General features: G+C 53.9%; 1 protein-coding gene across 1 annotated transcript in view; it reads left to right on the top strand.

Annotated features, from left to right (window-relative positions):
• The first annotated feature begins 2,815 nt into the window (after window positions 1-2,815).
• Window positions 2,816-16,208, top strand: part of CACNA1S (calcium voltage-gated channel subunit alpha1 S) — a 34,505-nt gene continuing 21,112 nt past the window's right edge. Inside the window, exons 1-8 of the mRNA XM_035561364.1 lie at window positions 2,816-2,976; window positions 6,805-6,910; window positions 11,631-11,770; window positions 12,303-12,436; window positions 12,831-12,983; window positions 13,264-13,469; window positions 14,016-14,119; window positions 15,542-15,690. Coding sequence (XP_035417257.1) covers window positions 2,816-2,976; window positions 6,805-6,910; window positions 11,631-11,770; window positions 12,303-12,436; window positions 12,831-12,983; window positions 13,264-13,469; window positions 14,016-14,119; window positions 15,542-15,690 — 1,153 coding nt within the window. The remainder of the gene's footprint in view (window positions 2,977-6,804; window positions 6,911-11,630; window positions 11,771-12,302; window positions 12,437-12,830; window positions 12,984-13,263; window positions 13,470-14,015; window positions 14,120-15,541; window positions 15,691-16,208) is intronic.

Raw genomic sequence — 16,208 nt, 5'->3', positions numbered from 1 at the left:
CACTTTTGTCTCCAGAGTTTATGTTAATGTATAAACCAATTATGAAAGGTACGTTTATTCAGATGGCTAAAAAATGAAAAAAAAAAAAACCCACACCAAAAACAAACAAACAAACAAAAAAACAACTTGAAGTAGCCTTGCAGAAGACCCTCTCCCTGGCTACAGGGCAGACCTGTGGCTCTTTCCCCTCCCATGACAAAATTAGGGTTCATGACCTCATTAAGTAATTCAAAGAAGAACTATTGCACATGCTGGAGTCCTTAAAATTTTGAGAAAATTCAAGAGAACTTGAACTGAAGCCTGACCTTGTCATTGTATTCAGTGCAGGTAGTTTCAATCTATGTGGGGTTTAGAACAAAGCTTATATGGGCTTTTTACTTGTGGGTTGAACTCTGATGAAGGGATGTTTTCTGTCTAGCTGATAGTTAAGGCCATACATGAGTGTCCAAGGGACACGCTCAACAAAAAGAGATCAGGGGAAGTGAAGGCTGCAAACCACATGTGTCCCTGCTAGGGGCTGCCAAATCCTACCACAGCTCCACAGCCCCAGGTCCAGCCAGAAGTCAGGCTGTAAATTCAGTCTAGCACACGCCAGTCGAATCTGCCATTACCTCAAACCCTGTGCGCATCACATCGGGCACCAGAAAGGGCTGCTGTGGTTTATCCCTGGTGGCAGCTGAGAACCACGCGCCTGCTCACTCAGTTCCCTGCTCTCACCCTCTGCTACAGAGCACAGGAAGGTTCTTGTAGGGAATCTTAGCAGAATGAGGACTGGCCACAGGCTGGTGGTTATAATTGGAGCTTTATTATGACACAAAAAAATTAGCAATCAGCATAGCTTAGTGCTATCTACAATCTCTAGCAGCTAGCACAGCTTGCAGCCACACAGAACTCCCAGCAGTTAGCATTGCCTTCTTGTTATCCACAGTTCTTGTTCCCTGCATTTTTCAGACAGCTGAACCCTCTGCAGATCGGGTCAAATTCTTAACAATCAGCACACAAAACAATCCTCAGAATCTAGACTCAGACACGAGTCGCTCGCTCAGTCCTCGGGGGGAGCAGCCGACGGTGGCGGCAGCTCGATCGCCATCCCTTGCCGCACAGCGGCTCCAGTCCAGGTCCCTTGTAGGGTTTGCTGCTGCTTCATTTTATAAAGCAGAGCCCGTGCGTTGTTACGCCTCCCTGTTCCACGAGTGTCAGCCTTCAGGGACCCCTCCCTAACTGTGTTGTGCTAATGCCACGTCAGGCTGGGCTTGCAGCAAGCCCCCGTGCAAAACCCGGGGTGCAGGAAGGCAGCTCCCAGCTCCTGCCCGCAGGTGCAGAGATCTGAGAGGTTTCTGAGCATCCTCTCCAGGAACTGCTCGCACCGAGCCCGCCGTGCCCTTTATCACCAAGACAGCTTTTCCAGGGGCAGATGCTTCTTCATCCCTCACAGAGACCTCCTGAGGAGGTTCTGTGGGTGCCCTCGCAGCATCCTTAGGGCGAGGGGCCGCAGGTGCCTGGGGTGCTGCCAGCCTGTCGCTGCTCTCAGCATCAGCACCACTAGATGGGCCCCGAGCCCTTGCTGTGCATGCAGCAAGTGAGCTCCAGAAACATAAACTCATGGCTGTCACCAGGGAGAAGGGGAAAAACAAGGGCGAAATGAGGAAAGGGATCGTCGCCAGTGGCACAGAGACGAGTCCGCAGCCCTCAGCAGGAGCAGCGCGACTGCTTTGCCCAAAATGCCCCAAAAGGGTGGTGGGGTTACTGCAGGGAGAGGACTGTCACGGTCTAAAGGGTTTCCAGGCCTGCTGGTGCATAGAGGTCACAACAGTGGGTTCATGGCATTCTGTAATACACACAGATGAGGAGGCTTTATTTTCTAAAATATCTCTTTATTATAGATTACCACAAATCGTAGAATCATAGCAGGGTGATGGTTGGACCAGATGATCTTGGAGGTCTTTTCCAACCTCAGTGATTCTGTGATTCTATGAAATCACCACTAACTAATATATATACCACTAACAAATATATATAGAATATATACACAATATATAGAATATATACACAATATATAGAATACATACACAATACACAATATATTGTATACAGTATATACTGTATACAATATATATACAATATATACACCACTAACTAATATATTATGATTAAAAAAAAGGCAGGCATGTATCTGGATAATAAGCCATCATAAATATTGCCAGGAAGTGAATAGATAATCATAGATAATGAGGGAATAGCACTACTAGTAGTACTTTTCCCAGTAGGGATGGCTTACTTGTGGCTGCCCCCATCCAGGGGTCTGACCAGTGACTTCTTTGGGAAAGCCCCCCACCGGCTCTCCACCTCGCCCCCAAATTTGTGATGGGGGCACGCATCCCCCCAGCAGCCTGGCTTCCCAGATTGGGCTCGGGAGGCTGGGGGAGCCGTGAAACGGGGTGACCTGGGACAAAGGCACTTTTCTTTTTCGCAGAAGGGTGTCCCGGGGCCAGGCAGCCTGTCGCCACCCCCAGCCCGGGTCCGCGGCATGCGAAGCACTCGCCCGCCTCGCAATGCGCCGGGTGAAGGAGCGACAGCTGCTGGGGGCCTTTTGCTGCCTCAGGAGCTGTGACAGCACCAGGGAGCCAGGCTGGGATCTAAATTTAAATCCGTGCTTTGTGTGTTTGGACATGCGAGCGCAGCCTCCAGCCCCCACTGCCCCACCACTCCGCCCGGCGCGCGGAGGAGACGGGCTCCGCAAGAAGGGGGCTCCCGGGGGGCTCCGGCTGGCCGCGACCCGGGCAAGGGGGCGAGAAAAGGCTTGGGGACGAACACCATGGAGCCCACTTCTCCCCAGGATGACGTGAAGAGGAGGCAACAGAAGGAGAAGTCCAAGAAGCCGGTGCCACCAGCAGCCCCTCGGCCGCCCCGGGCTCTGTTCTGCTTAACCCTGCAGAACCCGCTGCGGAAGGCATGCATCAGCATCGTGGAGTGGAAGTATCTTTTGGGGTGTGCAGGGGCTCGGGAGTGCACGTGGGTGTGTGTGCCTGTGGGCAGGGGTGCAGGGGAGCGGGACCCTCGCCCTGCGGCAGCAAGGGAAGGGCTTGGAGGGAGCGGGACAAACCGAGGAGGTGATCGGGGACCCCTGTAGGAGGTGTCAGGATGGCTTGCCAGGAACATTAGGGGGGTTGGTGTGTGAGGAGGGGGCACGGTGCCCGTCTCGGGGTGAGGACAGGGCCAGGCAGAGCCGGACAGGGACAGGGAGCAGCAGCCGAGGATGGAGAAAGGGGAGGGAGGTTTGGGGGGGAGCGAGGCCACGGCGAGCTGCTTGGGATGGCTCCTTGTGTGCGTCACTGCCTGCCTGGTCCTGCAGCTGCTCCCTGACGTAGGGGGGGAGAAGGGGGCTGGACAGCGTCCCCCAAATCCTTGCCAGCACTGGTGACCCCTCACCCCTTTCTCCCATCCCTCCCTGGCACCGCTGCCGCAGGTGAGGGCTTTTGTGAGTGACTGCTCAGGGGGACGGCATCTCTGTGCGCCCCTGGTTTGATTTAGGGATGGGATTTTGTTGGTTGCTCCTTGGTCATGTGTTTACTGGGATGTTTTGGCTTGGAAATGGTAAAATGTGGTGTTTCTGCCACCTGATCAGCAACTATTCCAGGCCGTTAGACGTGGTCTTGTTCACCTGCATTTTATGGAAGGGAAGAGGGTGATTTTACCTAGTGGGAGAGGAAACATTTCGCTTTATGTTCAGTGAAACATCTGGGATCAAGTGAAAGTGGTGGGATTTGGGGACATTTCCAGCAAACCCAGTCCTTCCACCCCAGTTTTTCTCATTTCACCCACTGAATTCACGTGCGTGTTCCCAGCCTTGGCAGGGGTGTCCCAGCCCAGCCAGGCTTTGCTCTAAACCGAGGAGGAGGCTTGGTCGCCTTGTTCCTACACTGCAAAGGGGCTCTCTGACTGTCGAGTAGAGGAGCAGAGCCAAAACTGGGGAATTCTCCATTCCTGCTTCTCCTTGGCTTTTCAAAATCATCCTTCCCAGAGCTGTGTCTGTCTTAAATGTGCAGTGAGCATGGAATAAACTTGCCCATACATCCCAGCAGCAGGGGAAGAGTTGGAAATAGGCCTTACGCCCTCCAGCGTGCTCAAACACGTTCCTCATCCTAGGCCAAGGCATGCTGGAGAACACATAGCACGGGGGGACTTTACCCACGTTGCTGCCCTGGCAGAGGGGCCTGGGGGGACGAGGCGGGTGTCCCACCAGGAAGGGTGCAGGTGCTTCTGCCCCATGCAGGACAAACGATCCAGGGCGTTGGGTTTCGTTGGCATGGCTCGTGTGCCTGCCTGTATTTGTACCCCAATGCACCTGACCGCCCGCGTTGCAGGGTCGGGATTTACAGGGTCTGATGGTTCCAGCTCCCATGGGCTGCTGCGGGCTTCAGGGCCAGGCAAGCAGCCAGGCGGAGATGAGCTGTGTCTGTTTGCTGGGGGGATGCCTCGGGGGTGGGTTCGGTGTTGCTGTCCACACTCGTGTCCCTTGGGCTCACCTCTGCTGCGCAGCATCTGCTGCCGGAGCCACCAAGGTGCAGAAGTGGGACAGGGTCATTTCCAGGCTGCTGGGCAGTGGGGTTGTGTCACTGCTCTCAGCCTATTGTGGGTGAAAGGCTGGCCTGGGGCTGTCTTTTTTTTTTTTTAATGCTGAAATTTGCTCACATCTCAAACCCTGTATTTGTTAGTACAAGGAAATTGGGGTACTCTGCAAAGTGGCACGGCATCACACGCTCAGCAGCTGGCCCAGCAAGCTGGTGGCTACTGGGATGTGCCTGGCTTTGTGGTGCTACTGTGGCATTTCAGGTCATTTCCCAGCCAGGAGGACTTCAAGGCAGAAGTCTCGGTTGGCTGGATTTGGCCCATTGCATTTCTACCTCGTTACGGTGCCAGATTCGCACACTTGCATGCGACAAGTTCCAGCTCCAATTACAAGAGTTCACCCTCCAGGAAGGCAGAAATAAGCCCGTGGCTGTTTTCCCAGAGCAGGGGGACGGGCCAGCCACGAAGGAGCAGAGAGGGAGAGGGCAACCAGCAACCCCGCGGAAGAGCGATGGACAGGGCTGCTGAACAAAGGGCACGGGGGGTGTGGTAGGGAACGATCCCCAAATCAACCAAATGGGGATCAAACAGGGTCCCCTCCAGCTCTTGCAGATTAGCAGGGAAGATGAGAGAAATCCCCCAAACACTTTCTAGGAACCCAATAAGATGGGATGCCAAGGGCGACATGAGGGGCTTCTACAAGTATATCGGTGACAAAAGGAAGACTGGGGAAAACGTGGGTCCTCTGCTGAATGAAACGGGACACAGGGTGGTGAAAAGGCCGAGGTACTGAAGGTCTTTGCCTCAGTCTTTACCAGCAAGACCAGCCTTTGGGAATCTGGATGCCAGAGACCAGGGTGAAAGGCTGGAGCAAGGAAGATGTACCCTCAGTGGAAGAGGATCAGGTCAGGAAATACTTCAGCAAAATGGACATTCAGAAGTCCATAAGATCCTCATAAGATCCAGCAGACTTTGGTTTTTATAATGTCATCAAGTTAATAAATAGATGGGTCCAGATAAGGCAAAATAACCCATGACGATCAGAGAACATGACTGACAGCACTCAGCCAGCTCAGCATGCCGAAACAGAGAAAACACCCCCCAGGTGCCACTTACCCCGTGATGCTGAATCAGGCAGCCCAATGCCATATAATTACCTGCAAAGCTGAGCTAAGTAGTTAATTAACCGTGGTGCAGGGAAGTGTCAGTATGGCTGCAGGGCTGAGTTTCAAGGGCTGTGCTGGGCTCTGTAGTGGTATTGCTCTGCGTGGCTGAGCTGCTGGTGTGCCCATGAGTTGTCCTTTGTAGGGTCTGCCCGAGGGGAGGATAGGGGTGCTGGGAAAGCCCGATTGGGAGTGATAGCAGGTTGGTATTTATAGGCTGGGATGAGAGATCTCAAAAACAGTCTGTGGGGATAGGCGCTGGCTGTGGTCATAACTGGATGTTGTCTGATGGGACAGTGGAGAGGAGAAGGAGCTGGAGGGGGTGTGCTGGTTTGTATTGCAGTTTGTTGATTTAACCTGTGGGTGGGTTTGGCTCCATGGATGGGACTCACTTTCTCCATCTGCACTTAATTTCAGTGGCTTCCAGTACTACTGGTGGGCACGGGCAAGGCAAATAGATCAAGGAGAACTGACATGAGCATTCTGACCAAAAATGTTCATTGTCCCTTTCCGTGCCATGCTGTACCCAGCTGTCTTCTGCCAGCACAAGGCCACTAAATGAACAAAAAAGTCCTCTCTGCTTCCAGGCGTGTGCACGGCTCCATGGTGCAGTGGTTAGAGCTCTTCGGAGCTGCATCAGGGCCTGGACACGACCAGAAAAATGATGGCTGTCTTCTTCTGACCACATCTGCTGCAGGGTACCGCAGAGCGGTGGGTTTGAACCACGCTGGGAGGAGCTGGGGTCCCTGGGGTGAGAGCCCTGCCGTTCGTGAGGTCCTGGAGATGGATTTTGGGCCCTTCTGGGACTTCAGGGAGGTAGCAGCTGAAGCTTGACCTCGAGGCTGAGAGGTCTCCAGGTCCTGCATCTCATCCTAAATCCTCGTTCCTGAATTCCTTCCCTTTCCAAGGACCCCAGGAAGGGGCAGGAGCTGGGGGTGTGCAGGGGGTGAGGTCTGGCTGTTGTCTGGTTCCCTGCCCCAGGGGGAGGTTGGTTCCCTATGTGTACCCGGCCAGGGTGGGGGCTGCGCCTGCTTTTCCATTCCCGTCCCCCTTCCTTAACTCTTCCTCTCAGGCCTTTCGAGATCATCATCCTTCTGACCATCTTTGCCAACTGTGTCGCCCTGGCCATCTACCTGCCCATGCCCGAGGATGACACCAACGTCGCCAACTCCAGCCTGGTAAGGCAGAGCCCGGCGTGTTCCCCGAGCCTCCTCGCTGCGTGGCCCCGTGCTGCATCCCCTGGGTGCAAAACAGGGTATCTGTAGTGCTGGGGAGCTGCTGCCACCCCGGTGGGTGCAATCAGGCCTTGGCGCTCCATCGAGAGAGACAGAGAGGGGCAGGCAGTGGAGAAACTGCTGCAAAAAGGGTCTTCAGAGGGGCTGAAACCGCCCCCAGGTCGGCACCCAGGGCAGCAGACTGGTGTGTGAAGTGCACAGGAAGGAAGAATTGGTGCCAAAAAAGGAAAGAATCCCCTCAGGTTTTTTTTTTTTTTATCCCGATGCTTCCAAAAGGAAACATCCTGTTCCAGAAAGGCTGAAATGTTTTGTTTTAGCATTTTTGGAACAAAGTTTCCTGACCTTTTATTTCTAAACTGTATATTTAACTCTGGGACCCTTTTTTTTTAAAGGGGGGAAAAACCTCTGTTAAGCAGAGTGGTCACTCCTTTCCAATCAGTAACTCATTTTTTTCCAGTCACTCCATATTGCCTGGAATAAAATATTTTGGTGTGATCCCAATCAATAATTTTCATTATTTTTAGCTCACCACCACCACCTTCCCCCTCTTCAAATCCCTCTTGTGGTTCAATCCACATTGATTTCCATTGAAAGCCTGAGTCCGGGCACTGAATCAAGGCAACCAAATATGTTGTTTTTAATTAAATGTTCTCTTCTGCTAATTTCAGGACTCGTCAGTGCTGGGGTGGGGTGTTGTGTGCAGGTATTGCTGACAATTTGTGACTTAAACACCGCTCTGTGTTTTGACTATTCTTAGAGGCTCTGCAGGGAAAAATATTAAGGCAGTCATAAGATTTGAGGTTTGGAATACAAAGCAAGGCTTTCATCTGAGCAGGTTTTAATTCCTTGAGCTGCTTTTAGCTCTTTCCCTCCCAACAGGCTTTTAGTGGCACTGAAGATGGTGCTTGCTTCTCATTTCCTTGGAGAAAGGGAAGGGGATGCTGTTGCCAGTGTGTTAGGATTTTAAAAATAAAACCAAGAGAGGTTGGCAGAGGAGGGGAATTAAATGTGTGGTGGACATCTGGGGTTTGTTCAGCCTCCTGACATGGTCCCTGAGCATCTTCTGACCCCCGGTGTGCTCGGAGCAGGACGCGCTGCTTTGGGTTTGTCCCCTGGCCGTGGGGGCACGAGGGGATGGGGAAAGTGCTGCTATCTCAGCCGAGAGATGAAAGAGGCAAAGCAAAAAAAAAAAAAAAAGTGGAGGGGGCAGGGGCGATGGGGGCTTCCCACTGGGAAGGGGTTTGGGATTTGGCTGAGATCAGCCAAAGGATGAGCCCGAGCCCAGCAGCAGGACAGGAGGCGGCCGGGGGGGCTCCCACAGCACCCAACACGTGCTACCTAACTGCGTCTACAAAGCCATTTCAGCTCCTTATATTTATTACGTATTAGCTTATTTATACTATATCTGATTTGGATTTTTTTCAGCCTGTTGCCATGCCAACGGCCCGCTCTATCAGGAGCCTGGCAGCCCCGGGGCTCTGTTCTTTCAGCCCTGCTCCACACATTTCTTTGTCTCTTTGTCCCCATGTGCTGGTGGCATTGGCGAACATCCCCTGCTATGAGCTGGGCCAGGCTCAGCCCTCAGGTGCCAGGCTGGGCGCTGCACGAGGCTGCAGGTCCTGCAGCAAAGGCTCCTTGGATGCATTTCTTCCCCCAACAGAGGGATGCTGCGATGCATTTAGTCTCTCCTTGTCAATTTTAATTGTCTCTCCTCGTTGCCCACTTGTCTCCAGGGAGGATTGCTTTTATCTGAAGGCTTTAAAATAGGTGATGAGGGGAAATATGTGAGGGGGAAGAGAGCAGGGCAGTGAGGACGTTGCCCTAGATCTCCTGCAGGACCAAGGCTCCCATCTGGGCTCCCCGTGGGTCAGTGCAGGGAAGGGGGGATCTCCTGGGACACCTCTTCTGCTGCTTTGGTCCTGTGTGCCTGGAAAACCTTGTGAGCAGCCACGCTTGTGGGTGTCTTCCCAGGACCACCCAAGGAAGACTTGCATACGGAATTTGCACTAGGTACAGAATTAGTCTCATTGACGCTTTCTCAATCAAAACTCATTTAGGGTGATGGAAAATATTCGATAACCCCTAAATGTTCTATGAATCTGTTTTCCTATATCCTGGGAGAAACACAGATGCTTAATTTCAATGTATTTAAGTTTTATTCCTTATAGATTAGATTTCATCTACCACAGAAGGTTTTTGTTTTGTAATGCAGATTTTAGAAAATTTTGTGTAGTTCTAATGAAATCAAACTTTTTCAACACTGAAATGTTTTTTGACTTCAAGTCAATCCAAATGTCAGAGCGTCTCATTTGGGGCAGCCCAAGGAATGTCATTGGGGTGCCCCACAGCTTTGAGCCCAAGCCTCTGTTCCCCCTATTTGCTGGAAGGAGACGCTGGGGCTCGTTCTGGAGGGTCCTGAGCGCCCTTAGGGTTGGGGGCTGGTGCTGCCCAGCAGGCTGGAGCTGTGTCATGTTGCATCGCAGCGGCGTGGTGCACGCTGTTATTTCTGCTGTGCTGTGTCCCCGTTCAGAGCCCGCAGGTCAGGTTACCCCATGTCCCTGAGCATTGTTGAAGCATGTCTATGTGCAGCAGCCAGCAAGCTATAAAGATCTGCATCTTTTTATAGTGCTTTTTGAAGGCTGGACTTGCACATTCAACCCCAGCTCTTCAGGGCAAAACACCCCTGGCTTCTCTCTGCTGGCATCCAGCGGCAGCAGTAAGTTTGCCCTGGCTCAGGACATCTCTTTGGGGCCACATGGGTTTCATTCTCAGTATGTGTTCTGCACCTACATTTATTTGGGGAATTCATGGAGAGTTTGCTGAGAGGCGACAGCCCTAGTTAAAGGCTGTCCCACCTCAGTCCACTGATATCTTTATAGTCAGGGGGCTGGTTTTCCTTTGCTCTGCTAACATCAGAGCTTGTCTGCAGTTTACAGCCAGACAAGGCTGGGGGAACTGGACCCACAGCTGCTGGACAAGTGATGTGGGGGATTCCTCCAGCCAGCACTGATGGATCCCAGCATAGCACCTTCATACTGACTGTGCCACGAGCTTTTCTTGCACCGGAGGAGTCAGACCAGCAGGACAGACCAGGATGATCCAGTTCTGCTTGTGTGGCTGGGTCTGCAAAGCATAGCATGGAGCTGGAGCTGTAAGGATGTCTGCAGCCTCCCAGGAGGGAGGCGACGCAGCCAGCTAAGGTAGCAGGGGGCTTTCGGGTTTGAAACTCCCTGTCTGGATATACGTGGTGGGCTCCAAATGGCATTGGAGGTGGCCAAAGGACAGTTCATCTGATGTGGGCTTCTCAAGGGGATCATGAAGGAACAGTAAGTCATCCTCTGAATCTGTGTGAGGGGTTTTTAGAAGGGGAGCTCTGCTGGTTGGAGACTCTGGAGGCTGATCCTGCCTTGCTGGGTGAAGCAGGGCGGGGAATTAACAAGGACAGGCTACGGGGGATCTGTCACTGATAAGCGGGGAAGGCAAGCAGCGTTGCCTTCGTGAGAACTCAAAGATGTAGCCCCGATAACAGCCGTAGTTGCAGTGCTTAGGTCTCTGCTCTCACCACTGCTTCCCACCGATCTAACAAGGGGCTGGCACTGGTATGGGTGGCAGTCACACAGGGACACTTCGCATGCCAGCCGCTTTTGGACGCGGTAATTGAGCAAGCAATGGGTCTGTCTGAGCCTTGGCTTCATACATGGACAGCATTTTCCGTTTGGCAAGCCAGATGGCCCTGTGAGGAAGCAGCGCTGTGGCAGCGTGCCCTCGGTGCTGCGGCCTCCCTCTGCCTTTCTGGGTGCGATTCCCCATAGAGACCAAGTGGGGGGGATGCTCCTTGCCCTCCGTGGGGTGCAAATTGAGGAGAGGGGCCACGGAAAACTAGAAATATAAATATCCCCATCCATTTGACTGCTTCAGAGGCATTTTAATCCCAGCCTGGAAAGGGCCAGCAGCAGCAGTGGCGGTGGTGATCGCGGTGACGGGCAGAACCAGGTGGGCACAGGCAGATTTTGGCCAGGCTCCATGGAAAACGGAGCTATTCTGGGCCTGGTGGCTGTGGCACGGTGCCGAGCCCCTGCAGCGGGCACCAGGCCCTGTTGGGGGGAGTGGGCATGGTGGCAGAGCCCCCGGGCCAGGCTCTTTCTCACAGCTCAATTTGCTGTGCAGATGTCTGGAGCAGGCTGGAGGCCTCAAGGATGAGGCCTGGCTTCCCTGGGAGCCTGTGACGGAAAACACAACGCAGCCAACTTGTACCATGGGGTTTGTGTGGTGTCTCCAACACGTACCCAGCATGTCTGCTGCTGGGGAGGCTGAGGAGAAGGAGCAGTGGGATGAAGGCCCCAGGGGAGTGGGAGGGTGAGGCAGGGACGTGCACTGCCCTAGATCAGGCACCTTAGGGTGCTGGTTTGGGAGGTGGCGGCGGTCCTGGTGTAGTTTGTAAGAAGCAGGGGTAGGATCCTGTCCGCACGTTGTTGAAGGGATGCAGAGGGTGGCATGTGGTGGCTCAGCGTGCCACCGAGTCCTGCCTGGGACAACCACGGTGCTGCCTGGGAGATCACAGATGGGTCAGCAGCAGGGGCAGAGCCAGGGACACATGGCGGTGAGGCTGAGGGAGATGACAGACTGCTCTAACGGAGCGTTCTCTCCTGCTTGCAACCCCCAGGAGAAGATCGAATATGCCTTCCTGATCTTCTTTGCCATCGAGGCGATGCTCAAGATAATTGCCTACGGGTTTCTTTTCCATACGGATGCCTACCTCCGAAATGGCTGGAACGTGCTCGACTTCTCCATCGTGTCCCTTGGGTAATGCAAGGAGGGGAAGCTGCTGGCACTCGGCTTGTGCCAGGCCTGGTCCATAGCCCATCAGCTACACTGAGGGTTGTTTTTTTATTTTGCTTTTAGTGACTGCAGTGGGTTTTTGGGCAACCTGTAGAGTTAGTTCATGGTCTTCTCCCAAGGGCCCCGTTTTCTTGCCCTGACCTCCCCTGAAAGTCTCTGTAACTCCCATTTCTTCTTGTCTGACTCCTTAATGCCTCTCGGACCTCCTTGCTCTGGGCTGTAGGAGTGGCATGGTGTCCTCCCATGCTTGGCACATGGGGAATGGGTCCCCTGGGCATGGGATGGGAGGACTGTGGGCTGCAGAGCAGGTTGTGCCCAGCCATGAGTGCATCCAGTAGCTGGGCTTAGCCAAGAGCTGGCGGAGTCCTGTCCCTCGCCTTCCTGCCTGCAGAGCTCTGACTCCATCACAGATCCTTGGTTTCCATCCTCATGCCCTTCTCTTCCTCCCTGTCCTTCCTTTTTTCTCCCCTTCCCTCCCTTTCCTGTGCCTTTTCAGGCTTTTCACCATGACCCTGGAGCAGATCAATGCGAAGCAGGGAGGGTCTTCGGGGGGGAAAGGCGGCTTCGACGTGAAGGCCCTGCGAGCGTTTCGTGTGCTGAGACCGCTGCGCCTGGTGTCGGGAGTGCCGAGTGGGTGCCGGGCTCCCTGCCAGCAGGACGGGCTGTGGGGTGGATGGGGCCCTGGGCCTGGCCGGGTGGAGGTCATAGGGCAGGTTTCATTTGCTTCTGGCCGGGATCTTCTTTTCCCATAAGCCGTGTAAATATAAGAAGGGAGCAACAGAGTGGATGGAGGGGCATGAAGTATCCTCCAGCACTGCTCTGCTGGAGTCTTCCAGGTGCTCACATGGTGGGTAGAGAAAGGAGCAAGAAATTGCTCTAGAGATCTCAGTCCCAACACACCTGAGCTTCTCTTCCCTTCATGGGGCATTTCCAGGCTGGCTGTCGGAGGGTCTGGCAGGAACGCAGGGTGCACCCAAAGCAGTTTGGGGAGTGGCTGAGCTCCTCTCTCTTCTCCCTGGTGCAGGCCTTCAGGTCGTCCTGAACTCCATCATCAAGGCCATGGTGCCCCTGCTCCACATCGCCCTGCTTGTGCTCTTCATGATCATCATCTATGCCATCGTCGGGCAGGAGCTCTTCAAGGGCAAGATGCACAAGACCTGCTACTACTTCGGGACAGGTGGGGCTGCGGCAGGGGGGGACATGGTATAGAAGTCTCTGTGTGGCTCCTGTGGGGACCACAGAGCCTATGCAGGTAGCAGAAAGTCTGGTCCTGCCAACATCAGGCCTGGGAGATCATGAGGGCTAAAGGATGTTTGGTACAGGACTGGCAACTGTAGATGGTGGGAGGAGGTGGTGGAAGGAGCCCCCTTTGGAAAGCTTCTGCGGGAGGCTGGGAGGTGCTGGGACCTGCTCGCCTTGGCCCAAAATGCTGCTTAGACCATGGCTTCTTCCCTCAGATGTGATCGCCACGGTGGGGGTGGAGAAGCCAGCCCCCTGCACCACCTCTGGCCACGGGCGACACTGCACCATCAATGGCACCGAGTGCCGAAGCGGCTGGCCGGGACCCAACAACGGCATCACTCACTTTGACAACTTCGGCTTTGCCATGCTGACAGTCTACCAGTGCATCACCATGGAAGGCTGGACTGAGGTCCTCTACTGGGTAGGCTCCAGCAGCCTGGGCTTGGTGTCCAGCTCGGCACCGGTGACCGCTGGTTGTGCCTTGCAGCAGGAAACTCCCTCCGGGACCCTTTCATGGGGTTAGGTCTCTCCCCCACTGGCAGACACCCTGCCCTCACCCAGCTTCACGCTGTGATGCACAGCGCATCGTGCACGGGGCACATATCCCACATCTCTGCCCTGCAGACACTGCCCACCATGCCTTTGCTCTCCAGGGTGTTTCAGCTCCCACCTTTGGGGGTGCAGACCAGGCAATGGGGGGCTGGTGGATGCTTCTGCAACAAAACCCCGTGTTTTGCAGTCCTTGGGAGGCTGTCTTGCTGAGGCTTAGGCGTGAGGCTGATGTTTAAATCTGCTCCCCAAATGCTCTGGCTTTTCCTCCACTAACAGCAGATGCAGAGTGGTGCAGGGTAAGGGCTCAGCCAGGTTAATCTGCTGCCATCCCAGGTGCTCCCTTCGGAGGGGACAAAGCTCCCAGAAGCTGTTGGGAGGCTCCCAGGTGGCAGACTTCTGCCTCTCTCCTTGCCAGGTTAACGATGCCATTGGGAACGAATGGCCCTGGATCTATTTTGTCAGCCTTATCTTGCTCGGCTCCTTCTTCGTTCTCAACCTGGTGCTGGGGGTGCTCAGCGGGTAAGTGCCACCCTGTCCCTTCTCTTTAGCAGCAGATCAGCGAGCGCAGTGTGGACATTTAACTGTACAAGGAGAGAAAGCCTTGAAAAGTGTGTTCCTTCTCCTCTCCCAATCCACTCCCTTTCTTTTTGCATGCTTGGAAAAACAACCTCGAGTTACCTTTTGTATCAGCATCTGTGGCTGCCTGAGATTTTAGCTCAACACCTAACACAAAAACACCTTTTCCCTGCAGTACTGGCACCTGTCAGCAGATGCAGCCGTGAAACACATTTGAGGTGTTTGCATTGTGGTTTGCAGCCAAAGGAGCTGAGCAGAGAGCTCAAACCAGCTGTCCTTACCCTACAGCTGTGTCGAGACACCAATTAGTTATATGCTAATTACTTGGATATGTTAGCCCTCTTTTAGGACTAACAAGCGATTTGACAAGAGGCAATGGGCACAAACTGAAAAAGAATGGTAACATTGGGAGCCCCCCCCCACTGGCAGACAGATCTTATCCCCATTGCCATGGAGACAGCATCCTGATTATTTGGTGTGTGATGAGCTCCCCTTCCCCACATGGAGAATGTGGGGCCAGCTTTTTGTCTCCAAACAGGGGAGACTCTGCTTGTTCTAATCATGGGATCACAGAATCATTTAGGGTGGAAAAGACCTTCAGGACCAAGTCCAACCATCAACCTGACCTACTGAGTCACTAACCCATGTCCCTCGGTGCCACGTCCACATGTCTCTTAAATACCTCCAGGGACAGGGACTCCACCACCTCCCTGGGAAGCCCGTTCTGATGCTTGAACCACCCTCTGCGTGAAGAAATCATTCCCAATATCCAAGCTAATCCTCCGCTGGTGCCACCTGAGGCTGTTGCCTTGTGTTTTATCACTTCTTTCCCAGTCCCTTCCCAGCTTCGCTGCCCTTCTCTCCACATCCTCGAGCAATTCAGTGTCCTTGTCGTGAGAGGCCCTAAACTGAGGGCAGTATTTGAGGTGAGGCCTCACACCTGGATCCACTGCTGGCTTGTGTTCAGCTTCCCCAGGGCCTTTTCTGCTGGGCTGCTTTCCAGGCACCCTTCCCCACGCCTGCCCCATGTGTGGGGTTGGTGTGCCCCAAGTGATCTGATCCTGAGCAGGGCTGGGGACCTCTGCAGCATCTCGTGGTGGTTGGCCTGCCCAGCCACAGCCTCCTGCACCACTGAGGTCCCACGGAGCAGCCGGTGGTGGGGAAGAAACCCTGCCTGCCAACACATGATCTCCCGTGATCTTGTGTCGTGGAATGGGGCTGAGGGCGAGGAGTCAGCAGAGCAAGCTCTTGGTGGGAGGGTATTTTGGGCTTTTATCTTTCTACGAGGATTGGTATGGGACAGGGCTGCGGGACGTGGCCTCTGGCTGCCTCCTGAGCCTTGCTCTGCTCCTTGCCTCGTCCCAGTGAATTCACCAAGGAGCGTGAGAAGGCCAAGTCGCGGGGCACGTTTCAGAAGCTGCGGGAGAAGCAGCAGCTGGAGGAGGACCTGAAGGGCTACATGGACTGGATCACCCACGCTGAGGTGATGGACAGTGACCGGGCTAGAGGAGAAGGTACTGGCTCTGCCTGGGCAAAGTCCCTGGTGGAGGGTTGGGTTCCTGACACTAAGCACCCTGAAGAAACAATGTGACTTCTCCAAAGCTCTCCCCAGACTCATTTTGCCTGAAAAGCTATCAAACAAAACGTTTTGACTTGTGCAGAACAGTTTCCTTCCTCCTGTTTTTTCGCTTTCCTGAATCGTGATGCTGAATCTGACCCAAACTAGTAAATAACTTGGCACCTAAGCTAACCCTCCACCTCAGCCACTGTATTTACCATTGGCCAGCTGCTAACAAGACCTAGGTCCCCTTTGGCAGAACGCATTTGAAATGGCCACGAGAAGCCTCGTATGTGTGCAGGGGCAGCCAGCAGGGCTGCTAGCTCTCACCTAACAGATGCACGAGTTTCTTGCCTCTGCTTGACCATTTTGAAGGATTAGAAGTAGCTTAGGGAAGGAGATGAACATCTAGGCAAGGGCTCTGCCACTGAGCCTCTGTATTTGTGGGTCACTCGTGTCCCTCACAAGCGCTTT

This window comes from Cygnus atratus, chromosome 24, assembly GCF_013377495.2.
Source record: "Cygnus atratus isolate AKBS03 ecotype Queensland, Australia chromosome 24, CAtr_DNAZoo_HiC_assembly, whole genome shotgun sequence".
NCBI lineage: Eukaryota > Metazoa > Chordata > Aves > Anseriformes > Anatidae > Cygnus > Cygnus atratus.
Note: the sequence above shows the minus strand (reverse complement) of the source record. Positions and strands in the feature narration are given on the sequence as shown.